General features: G+C 34.1%; 1 protein-coding gene across 1 annotated transcript in view; it reads right to left on the bottom strand.

Annotated features, from left to right (window-relative positions):
• Positions 1 to 21779, bottom strand: part of FSIP2 (fibrous sheath interacting protein 2) — a 123136-nt gene that overhangs the window by 10767 nt on the left and 90590 nt on the right. The window contains exons 18-20 of the mRNA XM_059055228.1: positions 11818 to 21281; positions 8802 to 9302; positions 7164 to 7264 (exon numbers count right to left, since the gene is read on the bottom strand). Of these exons, the coding sequence (XP_058911211.1) occupies positions 7164 to 7264; positions 8802 to 9302; positions 11818 to 21281 (10066 nt within the window). The remainder of the gene's footprint in view (positions 1 to 7163; positions 7265 to 8801; positions 9303 to 11817; positions 21282 to 21779) is intronic.

Raw genomic sequence — 21779 nt, 5'->3', positions numbered from 1 at the left:
AGAATGAATTTTTTCTTTTCCTGCAGAAAAAGGTCATTAAATATTTTTATAAGGATTCATTTAATCTGTAGAATCCTTTGGGTAATATTGAAATCTTAACAGCCTATTTCCATTAATCTGTGTCTGCTTTAATTTCCTGTAGGTATGTTTTGTAGTTTTCGGTGTACAAATCTTTTGCTGCTTGGTAAGTCTATTCCTAAATATTTTATTCTGTTTGATACTAGTACAGATTGAATTTTTCTTAACTTCATTTTTGGATTGTTCATTGTGTATAGAAATGCAATTGTCTTCTTCTGTGTTGATTCTATGTCCAGCAACTTTGATGAATTCATTTATTTGTTCTAAAAGTTTTCTTTCTTTTTTGTATGGAATCTTTAGGGTTTTCTTTTCGTTTTTTTTTTTTTTTTTTTTTTTTTTTTTGTGTACATGGGCCTCTCACTGTTGTGGCCTCTCCTGTTGCAGAGCACAGGCTCCGGACGTGCAGGCTCAGCAGCCATGGCTCACGGGTCTAGCCACTCTGCAGCATGTGGAATCTTCCCAGACTGGGGCACAAACCCGTGTCCCCTGCATCGGCAGGCGGACTCTCAAACCACTGCGCCATCAGGGAAGCCCTAGGGTTTTCTACATATAAGATAATGCCATCTGTGAACAGAGCTCACTTTACTTCTCATCCAATTTAGATGCCTTTTATTTCTTGCCTAATTGTTCTGGCTATGACTTCTGGTAATATACTCAACAGAAGTGATAAGAATGGGCACCCTTGTCTTTTTCCTGAGCTTAGAGGAAAATCCTTCAGGATTTCACCCTGACTACAATAATGTTAGTTGTAGTTTTTCCATATATGGCTTTTATTATTTCAACATAATTTCCTCTTATTTCTAGTTTGTTAAGTGTCATTATCATGAAAAGGTGTTGAATTTTGTTAAATGGTTTTTCTTGCATTAGTTTAGATAAGAATGTGTTTCTTTTTCCTTCATCCTGTTAATGTTTTGTGTTACACTGACTGATTCTCATATGTTGAACTTCCCTTGTATTCCTGGGATAAATCAACCTTAGTCATAGTGTATAATCATTTTAATCTGCTATTGAATTCTGTTTACTAGTATTTTGTTGAAGATTTTTGTATCAATAGTTTGAAGAGGTTTGTTCTTGTTTTGTTTGGAGGAAGTTTACTTTATATCAATAGTTTGAGGAGGATTCGTTTTAATTCTCCTTTAAATGTTTGCTACAATTCACCAGTGAAATCATCTGATTCTGAGTTTTTCTTTGTTAGGAGCTTATTAATTACTGATTCAATTTCTTTACTAGTTATAGGTTTTTTCAGATTTTTCCATTTTTTTATGAATCAATCTTGGTAGGTCATGTTTTTAGGTATTTGTCTATTTCATTTAGCTTATCCAAATTGTTGGCATACAATTGTTAATAGTAGTCTTATAATTGTTTTTATTTCTGTAAAATCACAGTACTCATAATTCTTTTTATTTCTGTAAAATCAGTTATAATGTCTCTTCTTTCACTTATGATTTTAGCTATTTGAGTCCTCTCTTTTTTTCCCTTAGGAAATGTAGCTAAAATTTGTCAATTTTATCAGTGTTTTGAAGAACCAACTCTTGGTTTCACTGGTTTTATTTTTCTATTCTCTTATTTTGTTTATCTCTACTTTAATCTTTATTGTTTCCTTCCATCTAATAGTTTTGAGTTTAGCTTATTTTTCTTTTTTTAGGTAGGTATTTAAGATTTAATGTTAGGTTGTTATTATAAGATCTTTTTTCTTTTTTATTTGAGTATAGTTGCTTTACAATGTTGTTAGCTTCTGCTGTACAGCAAAGTGAGTCAGTTATATGTATATATATATATCCACTCTTTTTAGATTTCCTTCCCATTTAGGTCACCACAGATCACCGAGTAGAGTTCCCTGTGCTAAACAGTACGTTCTCAATAGTTATCTATTTTATACATGTCAATCCCAATCTCCCAATTTGTCCCACCCCACCCTTCTCCCCTTGGTAACCATGTTTGTTCTCTACTTATGTGACTCTATTTCTGCTTTGCCAGTAAGTTCATCTGTACATTTTTCTAGATTCCACATATAAGTGATGTTATACGATATTTGTTTTTCTCTTTCTGACTTACTTCACTGTGTATGACCATCTCTAGGTCCTTCCATGTCTCTGCAAATGGCACTATTTTGTTCCTTTTAATGGCTGAGTAATATTCCATTGCATATATGTACCACATCTTCTTTACCCATTCCTCTGTCGATGGACTTTTAGGTTGCTCTATATCTTGGCTATTGTAAACAGTGATGCAGTGAACATTGGGGTGCATGTATCCTTTTGGACCATGTTTTTCTCCAGATATATGCCCTGGAGTGAGATTGCAGGATCATATGGTAGCTTTATTTTTAGTTTCTTAAGGATCCGCCATACTGTTCTCCACACTGGCTGTACCAATTTACATTCCCACCAACAGTGGAGGGCTCCCTTCTCTTCACACGCTCTCCAGCATTTATTGTTTGTGGATTTTTTTGATGATAGCTATTTTGTCTGGTGTGAGGTGATATCTCCTTGTAGTTTTGATTTGCACATCTCTAATTAGCAATGTTGAATATCTTTTCATGTGCCTCTTGCCCATCTGTATGTCTTCTTTGGAGAAATGTCTATTTAGGTCGTCTGCCCATTTTTTGATTGGGTTGTTTATTTTTATGATAGTAAGCCACATGAGCTTTTGTAAATTTTGGAGACTAATCACTTGTCTGTCACATCGTTTGGAAATATTTTCTCCCATTCTGTGCATTTCCTTTTCATTTTGTTTATGATTTCTTTTGCTGTGCAAAAGCTTTTGAGTTTAATTAGTTCCCATTTGTTTACCTTTGTTTTTATTTCCATTACTCTGGGAGATGGATCGAAAAAGATATTGCTGCAATTTATGTCAGAGAGTGTTCTGCCTATGTTTTCCTCTAAGAGTTTTATAGTGTCCAGTCTCACATTTAGGTCTTTAATCCATTTTCAGTTTATTTTTGTGTATGGTGTAAAAGAGTGTTCTAATTTCATTTTTTTTTCTTTTTTTACATGTAGCTGTCCAGTTTACCCAGCACGACTTATTGAAGAGGCTGTCTTTTCTCCATTGTATATTCTTGTTTCCTTTGTCATTGATTAGGTGACCACAGGTGTGTGGGTTTATCTCTGGGCTTTCTATCCTGTTCCATTCTCCTATATTTCTCTTTTTGTGCCAATATCATACTGTCTTGATTACTGTAGCTTTGTAGTATAGTCTGAAGTGAGGGAACCTGATTCCTCCAGCTCCCTTTTACTCTCTCAAGTTGCTTTGGTTATCCGGGGTCTTTTGTGTCTCCATACAGATTTTTTTGTTCTAGTTCTGTGAATAATGCCATTGGTAATTTGATAAGGATTGCATTGAATCTGTAGATTGCCTTAGGTAGTATAGTCATTTTGAGAATATTGATTCTTCCAATCCAAGAACCTGGTATATCTTGTTTGTGTCATCTTTGATTTCTTTTATCAGTGTCTTATAGTTTTCTGCATACAGGTCTTTTGTCTCCTTAGGTAGGTTTATTCCTAGGTATTTTATTCTTTTAGCTGCAATGGTAAATGGAATTGTTTCTTTAATTTCTTATTCTGATCTTTCGTTGTTAGTGCATAGAAATGCAAGATATTTCTGTGTATTAATTTTGTAACCTGCAACTTTACCAAATTCATTGACAAGCTCTAGTAGTTTTCTTGTAGTGTCTTTAGGATTTTCTATGTATAGTATCATGTCATCTGCAAACAGTGACAGTTTAACTTCTTCTTTTCCAATTTGAATTCCTTTTATTTCTTTTTCTTCTCTGACTGTCATAGCTAGGACTTCCAAAACTATGTTGAATAAAAGTGCAAGACTGGACATCCTTGTCTTGCTGCTGATCTTAGAGGAAATGTTTTCAGCTTTTCACCACAGAGTATGATGTTAGCTGCAGGTTTGTCATATATGGCCTTTATTATATATTGAAGTATGTAATCCCTCATTTCCTCCACTACTGCCTTCCTTTGTGTCAGTTGAGGTTTTGCAGAGATGCATTTTGATTACATTATTTCCTTTCATTTATATTCTATAGATATTTTCTTTGTTACCACACAGATTCCATATAATGTCCTAAAGTTATGACAGTCTATCTTAAATTGATACCAATTTAACCTCAACTTTATACAAAGACTCTACTGATTTATATATCAACCCCCATCCCTTTGTTATTACTGTCCCAAATTATGGCTTTATATATTCCATGCCCATCAGCATAAATTTATAATTATTTTTTATGCATTTGTTTTTTAAATCCTGTAGAAAATAAAAGATGAATTATGAACTAAAATTATTATAATACTGTTTTTTATATTTGTTCCTGTGTTTACCTTTAGCAGAGAGTTTTATATTTTCATATGGTTTTGAGTTACTGTCTAGCATCTTTTACTTTCAATTTGAAGAACTTCTTTTAGCATTTCTTTCAGTCATGTCTAGTGGTAATGAACTTTCTCAGCTTTTTGTTTTATTTTTTGTCTTAGAATGTTCTGATTTCTTTCTCATTTTTAAAGGTACTTTTGCTGGTTATAGAGTTCTCACTTGATAGTTTTCTTTCTTTTAGCCCTTTAAGTATATAATCTACTGCCTTCCATCCTGCAAGATTTCTTCTGAAAATTTTACTGATAATTTTATGGAGATCTCTTGTACAACTCATTTCTGTCTTGTCACTTTCAAGATTCTCTTTTTGTCTTTGGCTTTTGATGACTGTGATTATAAGATGTCTCAGGTAGTCTCTGTGTGCTTATGCTACTTAGAATTCACTGAACTTATTGTATTTGTATATTCATGCTTTTTCAAATTTGAGGAGGTTTTAGCCATTATTTCCTCAAATCTCCTTGCCCCTTTCTCTCTCTCTTCTCTGGATCTCACCATGGTGTGTGTGTGTATACACACACACACTTATATATGTATAATCACTGCTTGATGGTGTCCACTAAGTGCCACAGAATCTGTTCACTCTTTTTTCAGTCTTTTTGCTGCTCAGACTCAATAATTTCAAATGACTTGTGTTCAAGTTCACTGATTCTTTCTTCCACTTGATTGAGTCTGCTCTTGAACCCATCTAGTGAATTTTTGAGCTCCAGAATTTATTTCTGTCTGGTTCCATCTTAGTTTCTATCTCTTTGTTTTTATTTATATGTATTTTATTCATATACTTTTCCCCTGATTTCCTTTAGTTCTTTGTGTTTTTCTATAGCTTTTGAACATATTTAAGACAGTTATTTTAAAATCTTTGTCATGTATATGTCTAATTTGTGTGCTTCTCCATGGACATTTTCTGGGAATTTATTGGGTTTCTTAAAATGTGCCATATTTTCATTAATATGCATTGTGACTTTGTCAAAATTTGAGCATTTAAAGAAATAGCTGCCTCTTCCAGTTTTTGGAGTTTGTTGTAGAAGCCCTTCACTAATTAGTAGGACTCTGGGCCTTGGGAACAGTCTGAGGTAAAGCCTTCAGATCTTACTTTTGTTCTGGGTATATGTCCTTGTGGGCCTAGTTATGTACTTTTTCTTTTCCTTCTTCCATTTTCCTGACCTGCTTTTAAATGTTTTATTTCCTAAGAGTCTCATCATGTTTCTTCTCAGGGCCTTAGCTATCCTATTGTTTTCCCCTGCCTGTAATCTCTTTCCCTCAGGTGTTTGTGCATCTGCAGTCCCTTGTGATTTTCATGCACCATGGCATCCATCTACTGACTTCTGTGGCTTCTAGGCTTAGACCCAAACAATGCCAGCATTCCCAATTTGAGCTCCTATTCAGGTGAGACAGAAAACATTCCCTCAGGCAGCCCACAGATAGGCCCAAACATTACAAACAAGTTCCAATCTGCTCTTTCCACCTCAAGAGAGAAAACTGAGAATTGGGCCATTTCTTCCCAACTGTGCCACATCATGTTGCAGAAGGGGATTGTGCAAAAACAAGTAAAAGTGTGTGTGTGTGGAATTTCCTGCCACTTTGAATGTGGCTTTTCTTTAATTGGGCATTCCCTTGGTTGCTGCAGTTATTTGACTGATTTCCAGAGCTCCTATAAAATTGTTTTAGCAGTCTATAGTTGTTTATTTTTTGTTCCTACAAGAAAATAAGTGTGTACAGTTTCTTGGTCTGCTATCTTGCTCTAAATTGTCTTTTATTTGATATTGTCTGTGCTCTCTGTCTTCACTGATATAAACAATAGAGAGGTACCTGCATTACTAATTTTGTATGTTAATCTAATCATTACGCAGGAAAAAAGAGGCAATGATTGGCCAGGAAAATATGTCCCAAAATAGTGTCAGTGTCAAAAAGAAACAATTCCATCATGCTGAGTGGGAAAAAATTATAACCAGGTATATTTTTCTCCTATTTACACCTATTGCTTCTCCCACAATAGAAATGCTACCTCTTCTAGGTTATGAATATTCTTAAAAAATTAAGAATAATTTTAGACAAGTTCTAACTTTTAGATAGCTATTGTTTTAGATATAGTTATTTATTAGATTTCAAGTCTACAGTGTACTTTTTCTCTCTGTCCTCTATAAATGCCATATAGTTCAGACTTTGCTCCTATAGTCATCCGAACTTGGGTTGCCTTCTCCTCATGTAAATGCTATCCATCTTTATAGGCCCACATCAAACTCCATTGCTTTCTAGAATTCATCCCTGAATGCTTCGGCTTACACTGCTCCCTCTCTTATTTGGATTCTTCTTAGAGGCAGTTATACACACTGGAACATTTAGTTACTTAAAGAGAGTTGAGCAGGAACCCTTTGGGCTGAAAGGCACTGGGTCACAATAGAATCTGCACTATCTTCCAGGTAAGAAAAACAAAAAACAAAAACAAAACACACTAGCAAATTCTTCATCCAAGACACTGCTAAACTAGGAAGAACATAGAGGCCAGGTAACTAGAAATGGGGAATCAGATAGAAAGGAGAGGGTTTAGGGAATGTCCACAGTAGGGAGCCAAGGGAGAAAAGGATAAGGAGTGAGGGAAGGTCTAGGGCTGAATACTTGCCCAATCATAGTTTTACCAGAGACCTCATTCTTCCCATAAGCATTACTTTCATCTCATATTTCTATTTTTATATTGCTTTAATCTCATGTACCCAGCAGATGAAATCAGATCTTCTTGGTTGTATGAAGATGAACTCATAATTCTGTGTATGAAGTAATGTGTCGGCTCAGTAATAAGGTTTCTTTCTTCTTTCTGGAAAAATGCAAACAATATGTTACATAAAGTAGCATTTGATATGCACTTTCTCATATACTTGGCATATTCTGCCCTCTAATCTACACTATTATTAGAAAAAGTTTCAGAGATTACATTAAAAATGGATGAACACTGTAATTCTAGTTAAAATGTCTCTTTCCAGTATAATTCTTTGGGAATGGCTAGTAAAGATGATCTATATTATAATATTGAAGTCTGAATAAACATTAAAGATTAACCTAGCACAAACTTTGAAGAATATACTTTTCCATTTCTGTACTTTATAAATATTTTAATGAAAATTTAGTTCAAAAAGAAAAAGAACAGATATAATTCTGGTCAATTCAGAAGCTTGTCAAGTCAGTCATCTTAACCGTACTCTGATCTGTTTGTTGGGAAGTCATGTGTGATTTTATGGCTATAACTTTTGTAAGAATACCTTAATTGCTATGTCTATTAGAATCTTGAAAAAACAGCCTACTATTATTGGGATTATTGTATATGAAAAATAATCCATTATATGAAATCCATTTTGACTTTTGGTATTGTTATAACAATTCTTTAGTTATCTATGAAGCCAGCATTTCTGACTATGAGGCTCAAGAAAACTATTCTGCAGACTGCATTTGGTCATGTAATCACACATAGATTCCCAACAAAAAGGTCAGAGTATGTGTTAAGATGATTTACCTGGGACACTTCTGAACTGAAGAGTTGTATCTCTGTTCTTTTTCTCTGGTTCATCTCAGTTTTTGTGTTAACCTAGGAATAATGTCAAATGGATAATCAATAGAATTGTCTCACCAGGAAATCCTGTATCATATACACTTTTCCAAGATTGTTTTGGTATGGATTTTTGGACAGGAACCACCCAAAGGGTCACTGAAGTCTAGACCATTATGTTCTGTGAGGGGTATGGTATTAGGGACAAGAGCTGTTCCCCATGACAAGAGTGGAGTTTATGGGCTGATTGCAAGGGTGATATTTAAAATATTTTGATTAACTTGTTAACTTTGTGCAAGTTGGCTAAGTAACTTGTAAGAAAAAAGTTGGCTTTGTAAGTGCCCAAAAGATATATATCTATTAAAGTGAGAGTCAAGATTCAAACTCAGACAATCTGAATTCATGTGGATTATTTTTTACCTCTTCCTACCTTGGCCTATTTTCTGGTGCCACCCTACCTGCTCAAAAGGTATTTATCAGCCAAAATACAAACGTTCTGGAATCTATTAAAAGATGGATGTAAATAATTAGCTTGCATTTCTCTTAAATAGCTTCCATTTTCTGTTATCCCTGGACTTCTAGCTAATATAGGTCTCTTTCCATTACCTGCTTTCCCTCAATTGTGTTTTATGGCTTCATCTGTTAGTTATTTCTCTCATACTGTAAATGTTGCCAGACTAAGGAAGAGACTATCTGGAACCATTTTAGTATTTTTTTCTGCCCAATTAAGGTACATTCTTGGACAGAATTTCTGAAGATCTCTACTCTTTCCATAGATATCTGGTTATTGACAGTCATATTTCTCACTCACCTTCCTCTGTGGCTTTTCCTCACAAATAGAATCTGCTTCAGTCAAGGTTCTTGAGCAGGTGGCCATGTCAAGTTTAGCAACAGTTCTTTTAACTTGTCCCTCCTTCGGTTCTATTACATGATTTGAGGTTGCTTCAGTATTTTCAGCATTTGCATTGGATGTGGGCTGACAGCATTTGCTTAGTGAAAAATTCTTTTTCAGGCTACTTGTGCTTCGTGTTGGCTTGGGAGAAACAACTTTGGTTTCTACTGGCTTTGTGGCTTCTTTCACTTGATCTTCAACTATTTCTCCTAAGTGTTCTTCTTGTACAATCTCTCTTAAAACAACTTCATCTTCATCAGACATTAGTTCCTCTTCTATGGTACTTTCTGAAACTTCTTGATCAATATCATGAGCTACTAACCGAAGTATAAGTTCTTTTTTGTTCTGAACATCTTTTAAAAGCTCCACCTTGGTGATATCAGGCTTTCTTATATTCTGAAATGAATTTCTGCAAACAACCTGGAATTGAAAGTATAATGAATATCAAAAACAAATGCCTCAATCACTTTTCCTGTGATTCTGTTATAATACAGCTATTTTAGTATGATTTCTAGTTTCAGTGTTAAAGTAGTATTATCTTCAGATGCCATGCTTACATTAGCAATATTTTAAAAAAGAAACATGAAAATTGTAAGAAATATTTGTTGGTATCTATCATTTCTTTTACCTTCAGAGGTTATTTTATTAATCTACCATAATTTACTCCAGAGTTTAAAGGAAGGACTAAAATAGGTTCTTTTTCTTCTTTTTTTGGTTAAACTTTATATTTTGTTGCATCATATTTACTTTTTTGTTTGTTGGTTACTTTGAAAGTTTGTGACAGAAGTAGACATGATAATATATTTTTCTAAAATTGTAGATGGGTTATCATAGAGAAACTGAAATGTACATATTTTCAACAAGAAAGCAAGGTATTATCTTGACTTTTAAAAATGATGAATAACCAAGATTGTAAAGGTCTTTGACTCTTTAAGCCCTATCATTCCACCCCTGATCCTTTGGATATATTTTCCAAAAGAATCTTGAAAACATAAATCTTCATTTTCTTCTCACCTCTCTAGTCAAATCTCACTTTTCATTTTCAATGTCTTAAGACAGATAAAATAGACAGTTACAATTAAATAATAGAACTTCTGCATTTCAGTAGCCTTTGATGATGCCACAGAACCTCCAAATTGTTTTGAGTTAATAATTCTAGACCTCAACATCCCTGTGTAACACTATAAGCCAGTTTTTCAGATATTGGTGTCCTAAAAGAATATCTTCTGTGGAAACAAAATATACAAACAGCCTCCTTAAGAATTTAAAACCAATCAGTTTTGATTTTCTGTGTTAGTGGAGGGGACCAGTGGTTTACAAAATCAAAAATCATTCTATATGGCTTTGGAATTTGTGACTATATATGGTTTTCATATGTACATGCCTAGTGTGTTGGGAATTTATGGTATCTCAAAACAGAAAATAAAGCCCTTGGGTGAGGCCAACAGGTGTCTAGGTTCGCTGATCTAATCTACTGTTCTTTAGTTTCTTCTCTTGTCCCTATGCAGGAAATTGATACTCAGATTGGTACAAATCACATGTCTTATCAGAGTTGTCTAGGTCTGCTTCTTTGTGTTTTATTTTGAGGATGGATTTTCTTCCCCTTAAGAGGACAGCGGTAATTATTTTGGTTTAAATATTCCCATCCTGCTTTCCTGTGGTCTATAAATGACTTAATGAAAGAGAACTGGTAACTACGAGTAAGATTTGTGACAGACAATTCTACAGATAATTAAAAACTGCTTTTGACTAATGTTATTCTATAGTCTGTTCAACAAATTTTACTCCTAAGGTGTTACTTATGTATGAATGAAGACTACCAAATAATTTGCTAATGCAAATGATGAGAATCCACGTGGAAGGATAAATTTTAGAGTTTGAAAGGACTGTCATCTGGTTCAAAAAATTTAGGGAAAAGATTAAATTAGTATGTCAGCCCATAATAATCTCAGTATTTGAGTGTGAAAACACAAAGTACCAATTAACATATTTAACAGCCCTGAGAACTAGTTCAATGGGTTGCAGGATAGTGCTGGAGAAAATTTACTTCAAGTTTATGCTCCAGGGAGAATGGTTCTATAAAACTTTGCTCATTGTCCAGGCCACAGATTATACCCCTAAGCACACTCAGTCCTCTTATGAGTGAATACCACCAGTAGAAGAGGCTCTGATAAAAGTCAAAATGTGTAGTAGATCAGTGTAACTATTGGCCAGACCACCCTTTCTCCTCAGCGGTATACTTTCCTTATAACAAGGACATCATTTTGTCATTTTAAAGTCTCAATTAGTTTAATATATTTGGGGCCTAAGTATGGAGCTGTGGGGCAGAGCTAGGGACTAAAGCATGAGGAAATAGATTCATAAATATGGCAGCATTAAAGCAGTTAAATCTAGAACAAGGATAGAAAAAGAAAGAAACTTGGCACTTCTTGAGAGTATAGAAGAATTTGAGGAAGGCTAATATAATTAAAGTGAAATAATAAGAATCAAGTATAACCTGAGTTTATAGAGTAGTAGTAATCAGAGTAGTCTGATGTGTGTTGATGAATGTTGTTAAAAGTAAAAAGAGTAGTATTACTCCTGTAGAGGCTTAGGTTTGAGAAATCTATTTTAGATAGTTTTATCATTATAATTTCAGTCAGCCTGATTTTACTGTTAAGGGTATGTCCCTATATTCCCATTATTTTTTTAAAGCCAGTTTAAATTGATTGTCTTAGGAAAACTAGCCTGAAACCTTTAGAGTGAGCCACACAGCTGATACGGCAAGTCCCAGTAAGTCATATAACTATACGAATGAACTTGTGCAACCAATTTTCCTTTTGGGCTAGGCAATAACAACAACAACAAAAAATACATTTCCATATACCTATTTGAGGAAGGGAATCACAGAACCACCATGGCTCACTTTTATTTTTTCTATTGCTTTTTCACTTACCTCAAAGGGTTTTACATCGAGTCGTCCCGTCTTATTCAATGAGGTACGTCTTTCTCTCTTTAACTGTCCTACAGTAGATGTGTCTGAGGAATAACTTCTACTTATTGATGCTCTTCTCAGTTCTGCTATGCTATGTCCAGTGTTTTTTAAACATTCCACCTTAAGTTTCTCAAGAGGTTTAGTTTTTATAGAAATTACTGCTAAATGTTCTGAGATAATGTTTGGATCTATTTTGAGTGGTTTACTCCCAACATGTGGAACTATTTTAATTGTAGAGTCCTCTACAGTTGAATCTTTATTTGACTCTTCTTTATCTAAGTCAGGGATCACTTTAGCATGCTCTTGTGCCTTTTGAACAATTCTGTTAATGTCTAGATCTCCGAAGAGACCAGCATTTGAATTCTTTGTACTAACTGTATCTAAGGAAAATTTTGAAACTTCATTAATAATTAAACTGGCCACTTCTTTAGGGAAAACTCCATTTGTACTTTTTATATCATAATAAAGATCTTTATGGGTTCCAGGTTGTTGTAGTACATTACTATAAATAGAATCAATAACCTGAGAAATCATTTCTATAATTTCTGGATTTAAAAAGTGTTCTTCAGAATCAGCAGCAACAAGATTAATATTACTCTTAGAAATTTCAGCTGCCACAGATTTTGTCAGTTGAGATGTAATTTTATTTAACTCAGGCTTTGATAAGTTTTTTGCATGTTTGCTTGAGGCACTTGGCAACCTTACTATTTTAGCCAAGAACAAAGCCAATGCTTCCTCTAAAAACGTGGCATCTAACACAGAATGTTTTTTGGATGAAGACTTTTCCTGGGACTTAAATTCATCAACCATTTTGACCACTTTTTCCATAATTTTGACAGCTTTCAGAGCTAATTCTGAACTTGATAATTCTTCCTCTACTTGAGGTTGAAATTTACAATTGGAAATTTCTTTCACCAATAAAAAACTTATTATATCAGAGAGGACATTACTCTTACCCATTAAATCTTTAAATATAGAAGTGTGTGAGCCAGAGTGCTTTAAAATACTGGTATAAACAGAATTAACTACTTTTTCAACGGTTTCATTGTCAGCTAAAGGTACAGTAGGCAATTCCTTCGCTGGTGATACAACTTTAATCTTACTTTTGGAGATAAATTCTTGTATTGAATTTAATATTTTTGAGACAATTTTTTGAATTTCAGTTTCTAGGGATTTGGGTCTTTCATTATATACTTTCAGAAACATAGATAAAAGCTTCAATAAAAATTTTACAGCAATTTCTTCTATTATGTTATAAGGCAGTATATGAGCATGTGATGGTTGAGGCTGGGGAACATCAGCAGTTTGGATAACATCTTTAAGAATATTTTCAACAACATTGTCAACTTCTGAACACTGATATGGAGTTAGCTCTCCAGAAAAGTAGTTCTGCAACTGATTGCCAGTGACTTCTCGTAGAATTAAGTCAACCATGGTTTCTGAAAGAATTCTGCATCCACTGGCTGCACAATTTTGTATAATCTCTTGTGATCCAAACTGTGACAAGAGATTATTATAGAGTGATTGAACCACTAATTGAATAATTTCATCATCATTGGCATGCAAGGATTCCACATACTGTATAATCATATCTTCATTTTTGGAGATCTCTGTTGTAACTGTACTTAATAACTTCATTTGAAGGAAATCTAGTTCTGTGAACCAGTTGCCATCAGATGTTTCTGCTTCAGTGTTGGATACTGTTGAGAAAATTTTAGATGAAAGAGCGTAAATCACATTCTCTAAGAATTCATGAGGCAGCATGATGGTATATGGCGATGATGTTTGACATTCTTTGCTGGCTGTTTGAGCCACCTTTTGGACCTTTTTAACAACATTCTTAGTTTCCAGAGGCAAACATGATGAAGGTGGAAACTCATCACACGATATCAAATTTAGCTTATATTGAAAAATTTCACTTATCACTGCACTGGTTAGTTGTCTTGCTAAATTTCCCCCATTACTCTTTATACTCTTACAAATGGAGTCTTGAGATTTATATTCCTTCAAAATATTGCACACAGAGGAGTGAACAACTTTGTTGACCAATGTTTTATCAATTGATATTTTATCTAGGAAAAGTATCTTATTTGAAGAGGGTTTTTCAGTCATTTTATGCATATTATCCACAGTTATTTTCTTGACGTTGGATGGTGCTTTATCTATATTTGATTCTTTATGCCTGGGAGGTTCTTTAGGAACTGATGACACTTTATCTACAGGTGGAAAAAACTGATTTTCCTTATCTGGCCTAAATACCTTAATTTGAGCATCTGAAAACTCCTTCAACAGTGAATCAATAAGTCTCATAGATGTGTCATAGAGTTCAGCTTGATTTTCATCATCACTTACATTTTGACATCTATCATGTGTTTGTGTTTCTGGTGAGGAAGAAAAGACCAATTTGTTAACCATTTCGGTGATAACATCTTCTAAAAATTTAGCAGGAAAAATTCCAGGTTCACTTTTTGGTGGGTACTGAGGACTGTCTGATTTACTAGGTTCCTTTTTAATATCCTTAACTTTTATTTTCTCTTTTTCTCTTTTTTCCCTTCTCTCTTTCTCTTTCTCCCTCTCTTTTTCTATTTCTCTTGCTTTCTCTTTTTCTTCCTTTTTCTCTTTGGCAGGGAGATTTTTGTTAATTGACAGGTATAAATCCTTTGTTGAAATGGACTGTGCAAAATCCTTGTCAACCTCTTGAACTAGAGGCAATGATATATAACTTGGGAGACTTTGTTGTTTTGAATAATCTGCTGATTCTTGAGAATGATATATTCCTAAGATATTATCATAAATATTTTCAATGACATTTTGAACACATTCATAATCTGAGCACTTTATATCTGTTTGAGCTGGAGAGTCTTTCCTCTCCTCATTGTTTGGCTTTTGGGCAACTGTTTTCTCTATTGTGGTCTTTGTATTTCTTGCTTTGGTTGTCAAAGAAGATAATTGAAAGGGCTTGTCTTCTTTTTTTAATGAATTTTCTCTTGTTTTGTGAATCTTCTTCTCAATGTCTATTGCAAAATCTGGTCCAAGTATTTCCTTTTCATATTCTGTACCATCAGTAGCTACTAGAAATTGTGTGTGTACCTCCTTACCTTGCCCCTCCTTATTTGAAGGTGATATGCTTTTCTTCTCAATTTCATTATTTTTAAGTGTTCCCTTCAAATATGGCTCCTGTTTATCTTTACTTTTCACACTAGTAGCTCGAGAAGTAACTTCTGATACATTATATTTTTGAACAGGAATCCCCATTTTATTTTCATTCTCTTTCTTTTTATTTGCCACATCTGCAGCTGACTCTGATATCAGGTTAACCATGTTGCTCTTCATAATTCTAGTTACAGAGGTAACTGTTGGATCTTGGATGTCACCTTTTTTCATTGATGTCTCCTTAGTTCTGAAACTTTTCTTTTTACTCATTGCACCTCTATCTATTTCCAAAGTATCCCACACATTTTTCTGGTCAGAGGTTAGAGATGTGTGTTTATATGATTGTTCTGGTAAAGTAAGTTGGTTCCCTTTTAAGCATCTGTTTATCTGTGTAGAGGTTTTCTGTGGAAGGTGTTTAACCCTTTGGGTGATATTATCTGGATTTAGAAATGAATAGAAGGTGGAAGACCAGTTTCCTGAAAAAAGTGGTTGAATCTTGAAAGCAGAGATGGCCTTCTGGGCTGAAGCAGCAATCATTTCTGTAACAATGTTATTTTTATCATCCTTCTGAATATCATTAGATCCATACATTCCTATGAACTGATCATACACAAAACTGGATATCTTATCAACTATCTCTTTATCAATTGGTGGAAAAGAAAAAATTTCTTCAGCATTTGGTAGAACTTTAATTTCACTTTTCCTAAATTCTCCTATCAGAGAGTTTGCAAATTTTATAGCCAAGCTCACAATGTCTGGCTCTGGTGTTTCTTTTTTCTTAGAATCTTCAATAATACTTGGAAGAGAGTAAAACTTGTGAACAAGGTCAACAATTACGTCTTCCAAAAATGTAGCTGAATATAGAGAAGGCCGTCTCTTTTCTTTACCAGGTTTAGTATGTACAGAGACATGGTCATAATTAGATAAGTTATTGGAAGATGATTCTTCACCATGTAAAAATGGCCTCAGATGATGATCCATGATTTCCTTCATAATGAAACCAGCTATTTTACTGAGGAATGAGCCTCCTTTTTTGTCTGCATCTTTCTGGACTTCAACTTGAAATGCAGATTTTTTCAAAATATTATTACATATAGAGTCAACCAAATTCTCAATCACTTCTAATTGCATACTCTCTGCATTCTCCTCTGCCGTAGCAAGACGGATCTCATGTTCAGAAATTTCTTTGATAATTTCATCAGTTAATTTTGATGCTGCATCCACAAACTCATAATCTGGTGAAACCTCTTCCTCTTGTAGTTCACTTTCAGTGTCGGTTGAAGTGAAGATATGCATTAGAAGCTTGTAAATCATGTCTTCTAAAAGAGAATGTGACAGCACAGTAATACATAATGGCAAGGCATGGCTATGTCTCATGACATTGAGCACATTTCTGATGATTTTATCAGCTTGAGGGGAAGAGTAGGAAGAAGGTACTAATTTTCCTGAAACTAATGACTGCACCTGATGATCATAAATTTCTTCCAAAAGCAAATTATATATTTTTCTTCCAAAACAAGCTGTGTCACTTTGTATAGCCCTATATATTTGAATCAGAGATTTATATTCATCTAATATTTTTTCATAAATTAGGTTGACTGTTTTTTGAACCATTTCTTTATATCCTTCTGAAAAACGCATATCATCATCTAAGTTATCTGAAACTAAAATCTCCGAAGTGGTGAACTCCAGAACAATTGATTTTACTAATGTTGTAACAATGCCAGTAATCTTGTCTTTTACTGTATCTGGGTTTTCAGCAGCCAAGACATTATGTGAGAATGCATAAATAAGTTTACATAAAAGTTCAGAAATTACTTCCTCCAAAAAGACAGCTGAATTCACAATGAAAGACAACTCTTTTTGTTTAGGATCTACTACTTTCTGTTTATAAGTTTGATCAACTGTGTCTGAAAGGAGAGTTTTATCTCCAGATAAAAATAACTGAAGATGATGGTTAAAGATTTCTTTTATTATAAAGCTTGCTATTTTTGAAACAGGTATATTACTTATACCTTTTTTATCTTTTGTAAGAGACTGGTATATATTTGAATAGGAAAGATCAGCATAAATGGAATCAACCATGGATTGGATATCTTTTTCTGAAATCATACTATGTTTTTCATTCCCATGTTTAATAATACATATTGAATGTTTTGAAATTATTGATATGATTTCACTTATCAGTTTTATTACTGTATTACTTAAGTCTGATTGAGAAGTATTTGGGTGTTCTGTACTGGAGGCAAATGGACTCATCTGAGATATAAGCTGAGACACAATTTTTTCCAAATGAGTATGTGATAACATAGTAGTATATATTGTTGAAGCCTGTCTTTGGAATCTTGATTTAGTAATGTCACATTGAACTTTCTTTATCAAAGTATCAGTACTAAGTTTGGATTGTGATCCAAATGGCAACTTTTCTATAAGATTTGGATGAATTTGGAAATCAAAGGTTTCGGCTAGGATGGTTTTAGTTATCCTTGCAGCCAGTGTCTTTGTGTCATTTAGAAAATCTTTATCAGGCATCATATCCATTTCATATTCTTGCACAACTTTGCTGTACACCATGTCAATAATGTTTTTGACTACGTCTCTCTCCACTGGAGGCAAACATAAATGTTCCTCAGCATTCTCTAAAATGCTAACTTGGGCTTTTGAGAATCCCTCTGTTATGAACTGTATGAGTTTTTCAGCTTTATCAAACAGTTCATCTTCTGAATCTGTTACTGATTTTGTTTGTACAATGCCTAATACCCTGTGGAATATCTTGCTTAAAACCCCAGAAATCACATCTTCCAAAAAAGTTGAGGAATAAACACTGGCATAAAACCACTGTCTTTTCTCATCACCGAAATATGTATATGATGAAGAAGGTAATGACTTTCTGTCCACAAATGGCTGAAGATGTTGTTGACAGATATGTTTAATGATAAAACCTGCTATTCTGTCAATAAAAACATCATTACTGCTTGTGATATTTTGCTCAACTGATTCTTGAGACTCAGAGTTTGAAATATTTTTGAAAACTGAGTCCACAAGATGCTGAATATTGTCTTCTGAATAAACAAACTTGGTTTCTTCATCTTTTGAAAATCGAATTTCATGTTGGGAAATTTTCATCCTAATATCACTGATTATATTTGAAGCAATTTCATTGAAATTAACTTTTGATCTATCTTTTGGAGTTTCTCTATTTGCAACAATGCTAGATGCAGAAGGGAAAATTCTAGATAATAGTATTCTGATCATGTCTTCTAAAAATGTGTATGGCAGCAAGGTGTTATATGGAGATAAACTCTGACTTGGCTTGGTAGACCTACTGATGTCACTAAGAACATCTTGAATGATATTCTCAGTTGTTGAAATAAAATATGAAGAAGATGACAAATCCCCAGAAAACAGTGGATGAAGAAGGTAATCTGAAATAGCTGCTACAACTAAGTTGGTAATTTTTTCCACAAAAATATTGCTGTCCTCAGACTCTTTATCAACCTCAGGGTCTAATCCATGCTGTTTTAAAACATTTCTATAAACTGAGGTGACGAGTTCATCCACAATATCTGTACCTACAGAGAGGTAAGACTGTTCTTTGTCATCATATAGAATGTGAACTTTAGCTTTGTCAAAATGGTTATTTACTGAGTTTACTATTTTTTGGGTCATGTTTTCCAGCTCAATTTCAGTGTTATGCTTTGGACTGAAAATTTTTGATAAAAGTCTGGCAACAATTTCCCCTACAAATGTCTTAGGGTAAATACCTGAGGGTGATGGTGTCTGGGGTCTGTGTGACTCTGTGACTTCACTGAGAACCTGTTTAACCATATTCGATATTGTATCTGATGGAGTCTTTGGACGAGGTAAACCTTCTCCACACAAAAATGGTTGAAGATGATTTTCAATAATCTCTTGAATTATAAAACTGGCTATTTGGTCAACCATAATTGGGTTTCTGCTGACTATACTTTTCTGTATTGAAAGCAGAGAGTCAGATGTTTGCATAATATTTCTATAAACAGAATCCACCATCTTCTGGAGGTTTTCTCCTGTACATAGATATTGATTATCATATATAGTGAACCAAATTTTATGTTTTGAAATGGCTGATATAACCTTATTTATTATACAGGTAGATAGTTCATTAAAATCTGAACTCATGAAATATTTTTTTCCCAAAGAGGATACCTTACTGGGTGGAGGAATGAGCTGAGATAAAAGTCTTCTGATGATATCTTCTAAAAATGAGTGTGACAACATGGTGCTATAGCCTGCTGAAGACCTAGCTTGGGAAGTAAATTCTCTCAGGTTGTTTTGAAGTTTCTGTAATATAATTTCAGCGTTGAGAGGGTAGTATGAATTATGTAAGAGCTTTCCCCTGAAGCAAGATGGGAGTTGGTAGTCCAAAATCTCTAACAATAGGCTATTCGTTATTTGTTCTGCTATTGAAGTACTGTCACATGCCAGATTACCACCACAGGTCATTTTCAACTTATATTTCTGTAAAACATCATAATAAACTGAATCAACAATCCTACTAAAAGTTTCTTTATGGATTGGTGGAAAACACAGCCTTTCTTCAGAATTCCGTAAAACAGTGACCCTTGCCTTATTATACTCATTCACTACATTGTTGACAAATAATGCATTCATCTCATTGAGCTGGGCTTCAGTGATGTTATCATTTTTGCCCCACAGTGAAATAGAGAGGTTAAAAAACAGTTCTGAAATTATGTCCTCTAAAAATGTGGTTGAATAAACACCCGTATTCATATCTCTTGGATATAGCTTATTATGGATGGCTATTGTATCCATATCCTTTGTTCCCTGTCTTTTAAGAGGTGACACATTAGCAAAATTTACTGAATACTTCTTGCCAAATGGTGCTTGTATTTTGGAGTTAACTACACTGAGATTATTCAGCGGTCCTGTCAAAGCATTGCCATCATAACTCGTGAGTCCTAAAGAACCTTTACCTTGTCCTAATTCTGTTAACTCTGGCCTTTTTGTTTTTATGAAACTAGACTGTATTTCTCTCGTTCCATATTTCAAATGCTTGTTTGAAAAAGGTGGACTTTGGGGGAGTTGTATATTGTGACATAATTTATCCATCAATGATTTAACCAAGCTGTGGGAAAGAACAGTAAGAATAGAGTCTGATGACAGTAAATCTTGATCCATTTCTGCCAGATTTTCCAAAACGTCTGACATATAATCCCCTTGAAATTGTTCACAGTCCATCGTTCTCTTACAATAATCAAATTCTTCATCTTGTACACTTTCAAGTATTTTTAAAAGTTGACATTCTTCTGCTGCACTCTCTTCAGAAAGAGGGCTATTATCAAGAAAGACAGAGTTTGTGCATTTTTCTAAAAGTGTTCTAATAAGTTTCTCACACACAACATTGAGAAGGAAAACTGATTTGGGGGTGAGCCCTAAGTTATTTCCAAGTATGTTATTATACTGCCGATCATTTGATGATGAGAAAAATATTCTTGCTTTTTTATCAGCATCCATAGACTCATCTGGCTGTTCATCTGGTAAAAATAAATCCAAAACAATACTGAAAACTTTGTTGACTACTTCTTTGGATTCATGAGTTTTTAGGCTACCAGCCAGACTATCTAACTTATGGGCCAGATAACTAAATTTATTTTTTTGAATATGATTAGTTTTGTGAGTAGATAATTCCCAATCTCTGGAAGCTTTCTGTCTTTGCATGGTATTTTTTTTGTTGCAAATGGGCACACTATTGCTTCTAAGCATGGAAAATGGTCTATTTTTTCCACTGTTTTCCAGGTGATGATTTAACCCTATTTCTTTGGACAGTACATGAATCACACCTATTAAGAGATCCTGAAAGAGATCATCAAAGTCAGCAGCAGTTACTCCTGGGCAGCAAATGTACTTTCTTTTTAACGAAAACATTTGCTGTGCAATGTCAGTCTCTATGATGTTACTATTTAAAAGGATTTCAGCAATGATTTCAGAAATACTTAAAGCAAGTTCTCCAACAGAAATTGACCTACTCTCAAACAATTGAGAATCAATTGAAATAATTGTGTTAAATGCTGCATGGGAAGCTTTCTCCTTTTCTCTGCTATCTGTGGTGCTATCAGAAATGCTTGAAATTAAATGGCAAATGACAGACTCAGTGAGATGTTCACAAAATTGATAGAGCGAAGAATCATTGTATATGCTTCTTAGAGGCTGTTTTGATTCATATTTTTTTCTTGACAGTGTGGAAACAATAGACACCTCCTCACTGGAAACTTAAAAAAGAAAACATTACCATTTTAGCATGCATTAAGGGACATATGGAAAATTCTATATATTGGTAGTTATTTACATATGAATTTCACCTTTGGAACACCTCACTAAAGAAAAAGAAAAATCTAGTCAAGAAAGATACTGGGTTTTCTTCAGATACTTATTTTCCCACCTGTGGAATCTTAGTTGTAGCCATAAAGTTGAGAAAATAACCCTGAAGAATTCAAATCTCTAAGTTTAGTGCTGATACCTATTTTGCTTAGATGGGTTAAGGTGCTCGAAGAAGCTGGAAATCCTGGGGCAGAGAAATGATTTCCACGTGTGGTGTTACATATTAACATGGCTGCAGTGATCTCTAGAGACTTCACATAATTAAAAAATATTTTTAGTCAAACACATAATGTTATGTATTACTTTTAGGAAGCTAAAGAGTTGTGTTGCAATAACAACTTGACTGAAATAAAAGTGTGCTCACTTCAGAAAGGTTAGTGATGGACTAT

The sequence above is a fragment of the Kogia breviceps genome, chromosome 2 (assembly GCF_026419965.1).
Source record: "Kogia breviceps isolate mKogBre1 chromosome 2, mKogBre1 haplotype 1, whole genome shotgun sequence".
Taxonomy (NCBI): Eukaryota; Metazoa; Chordata; class Mammalia; order Artiodactyla; family Physeteridae; genus Kogia; species Kogia breviceps.
Note: the sequence above shows the minus strand (reverse complement) of the source record. Positions and strands in the feature narration are given on the sequence as shown.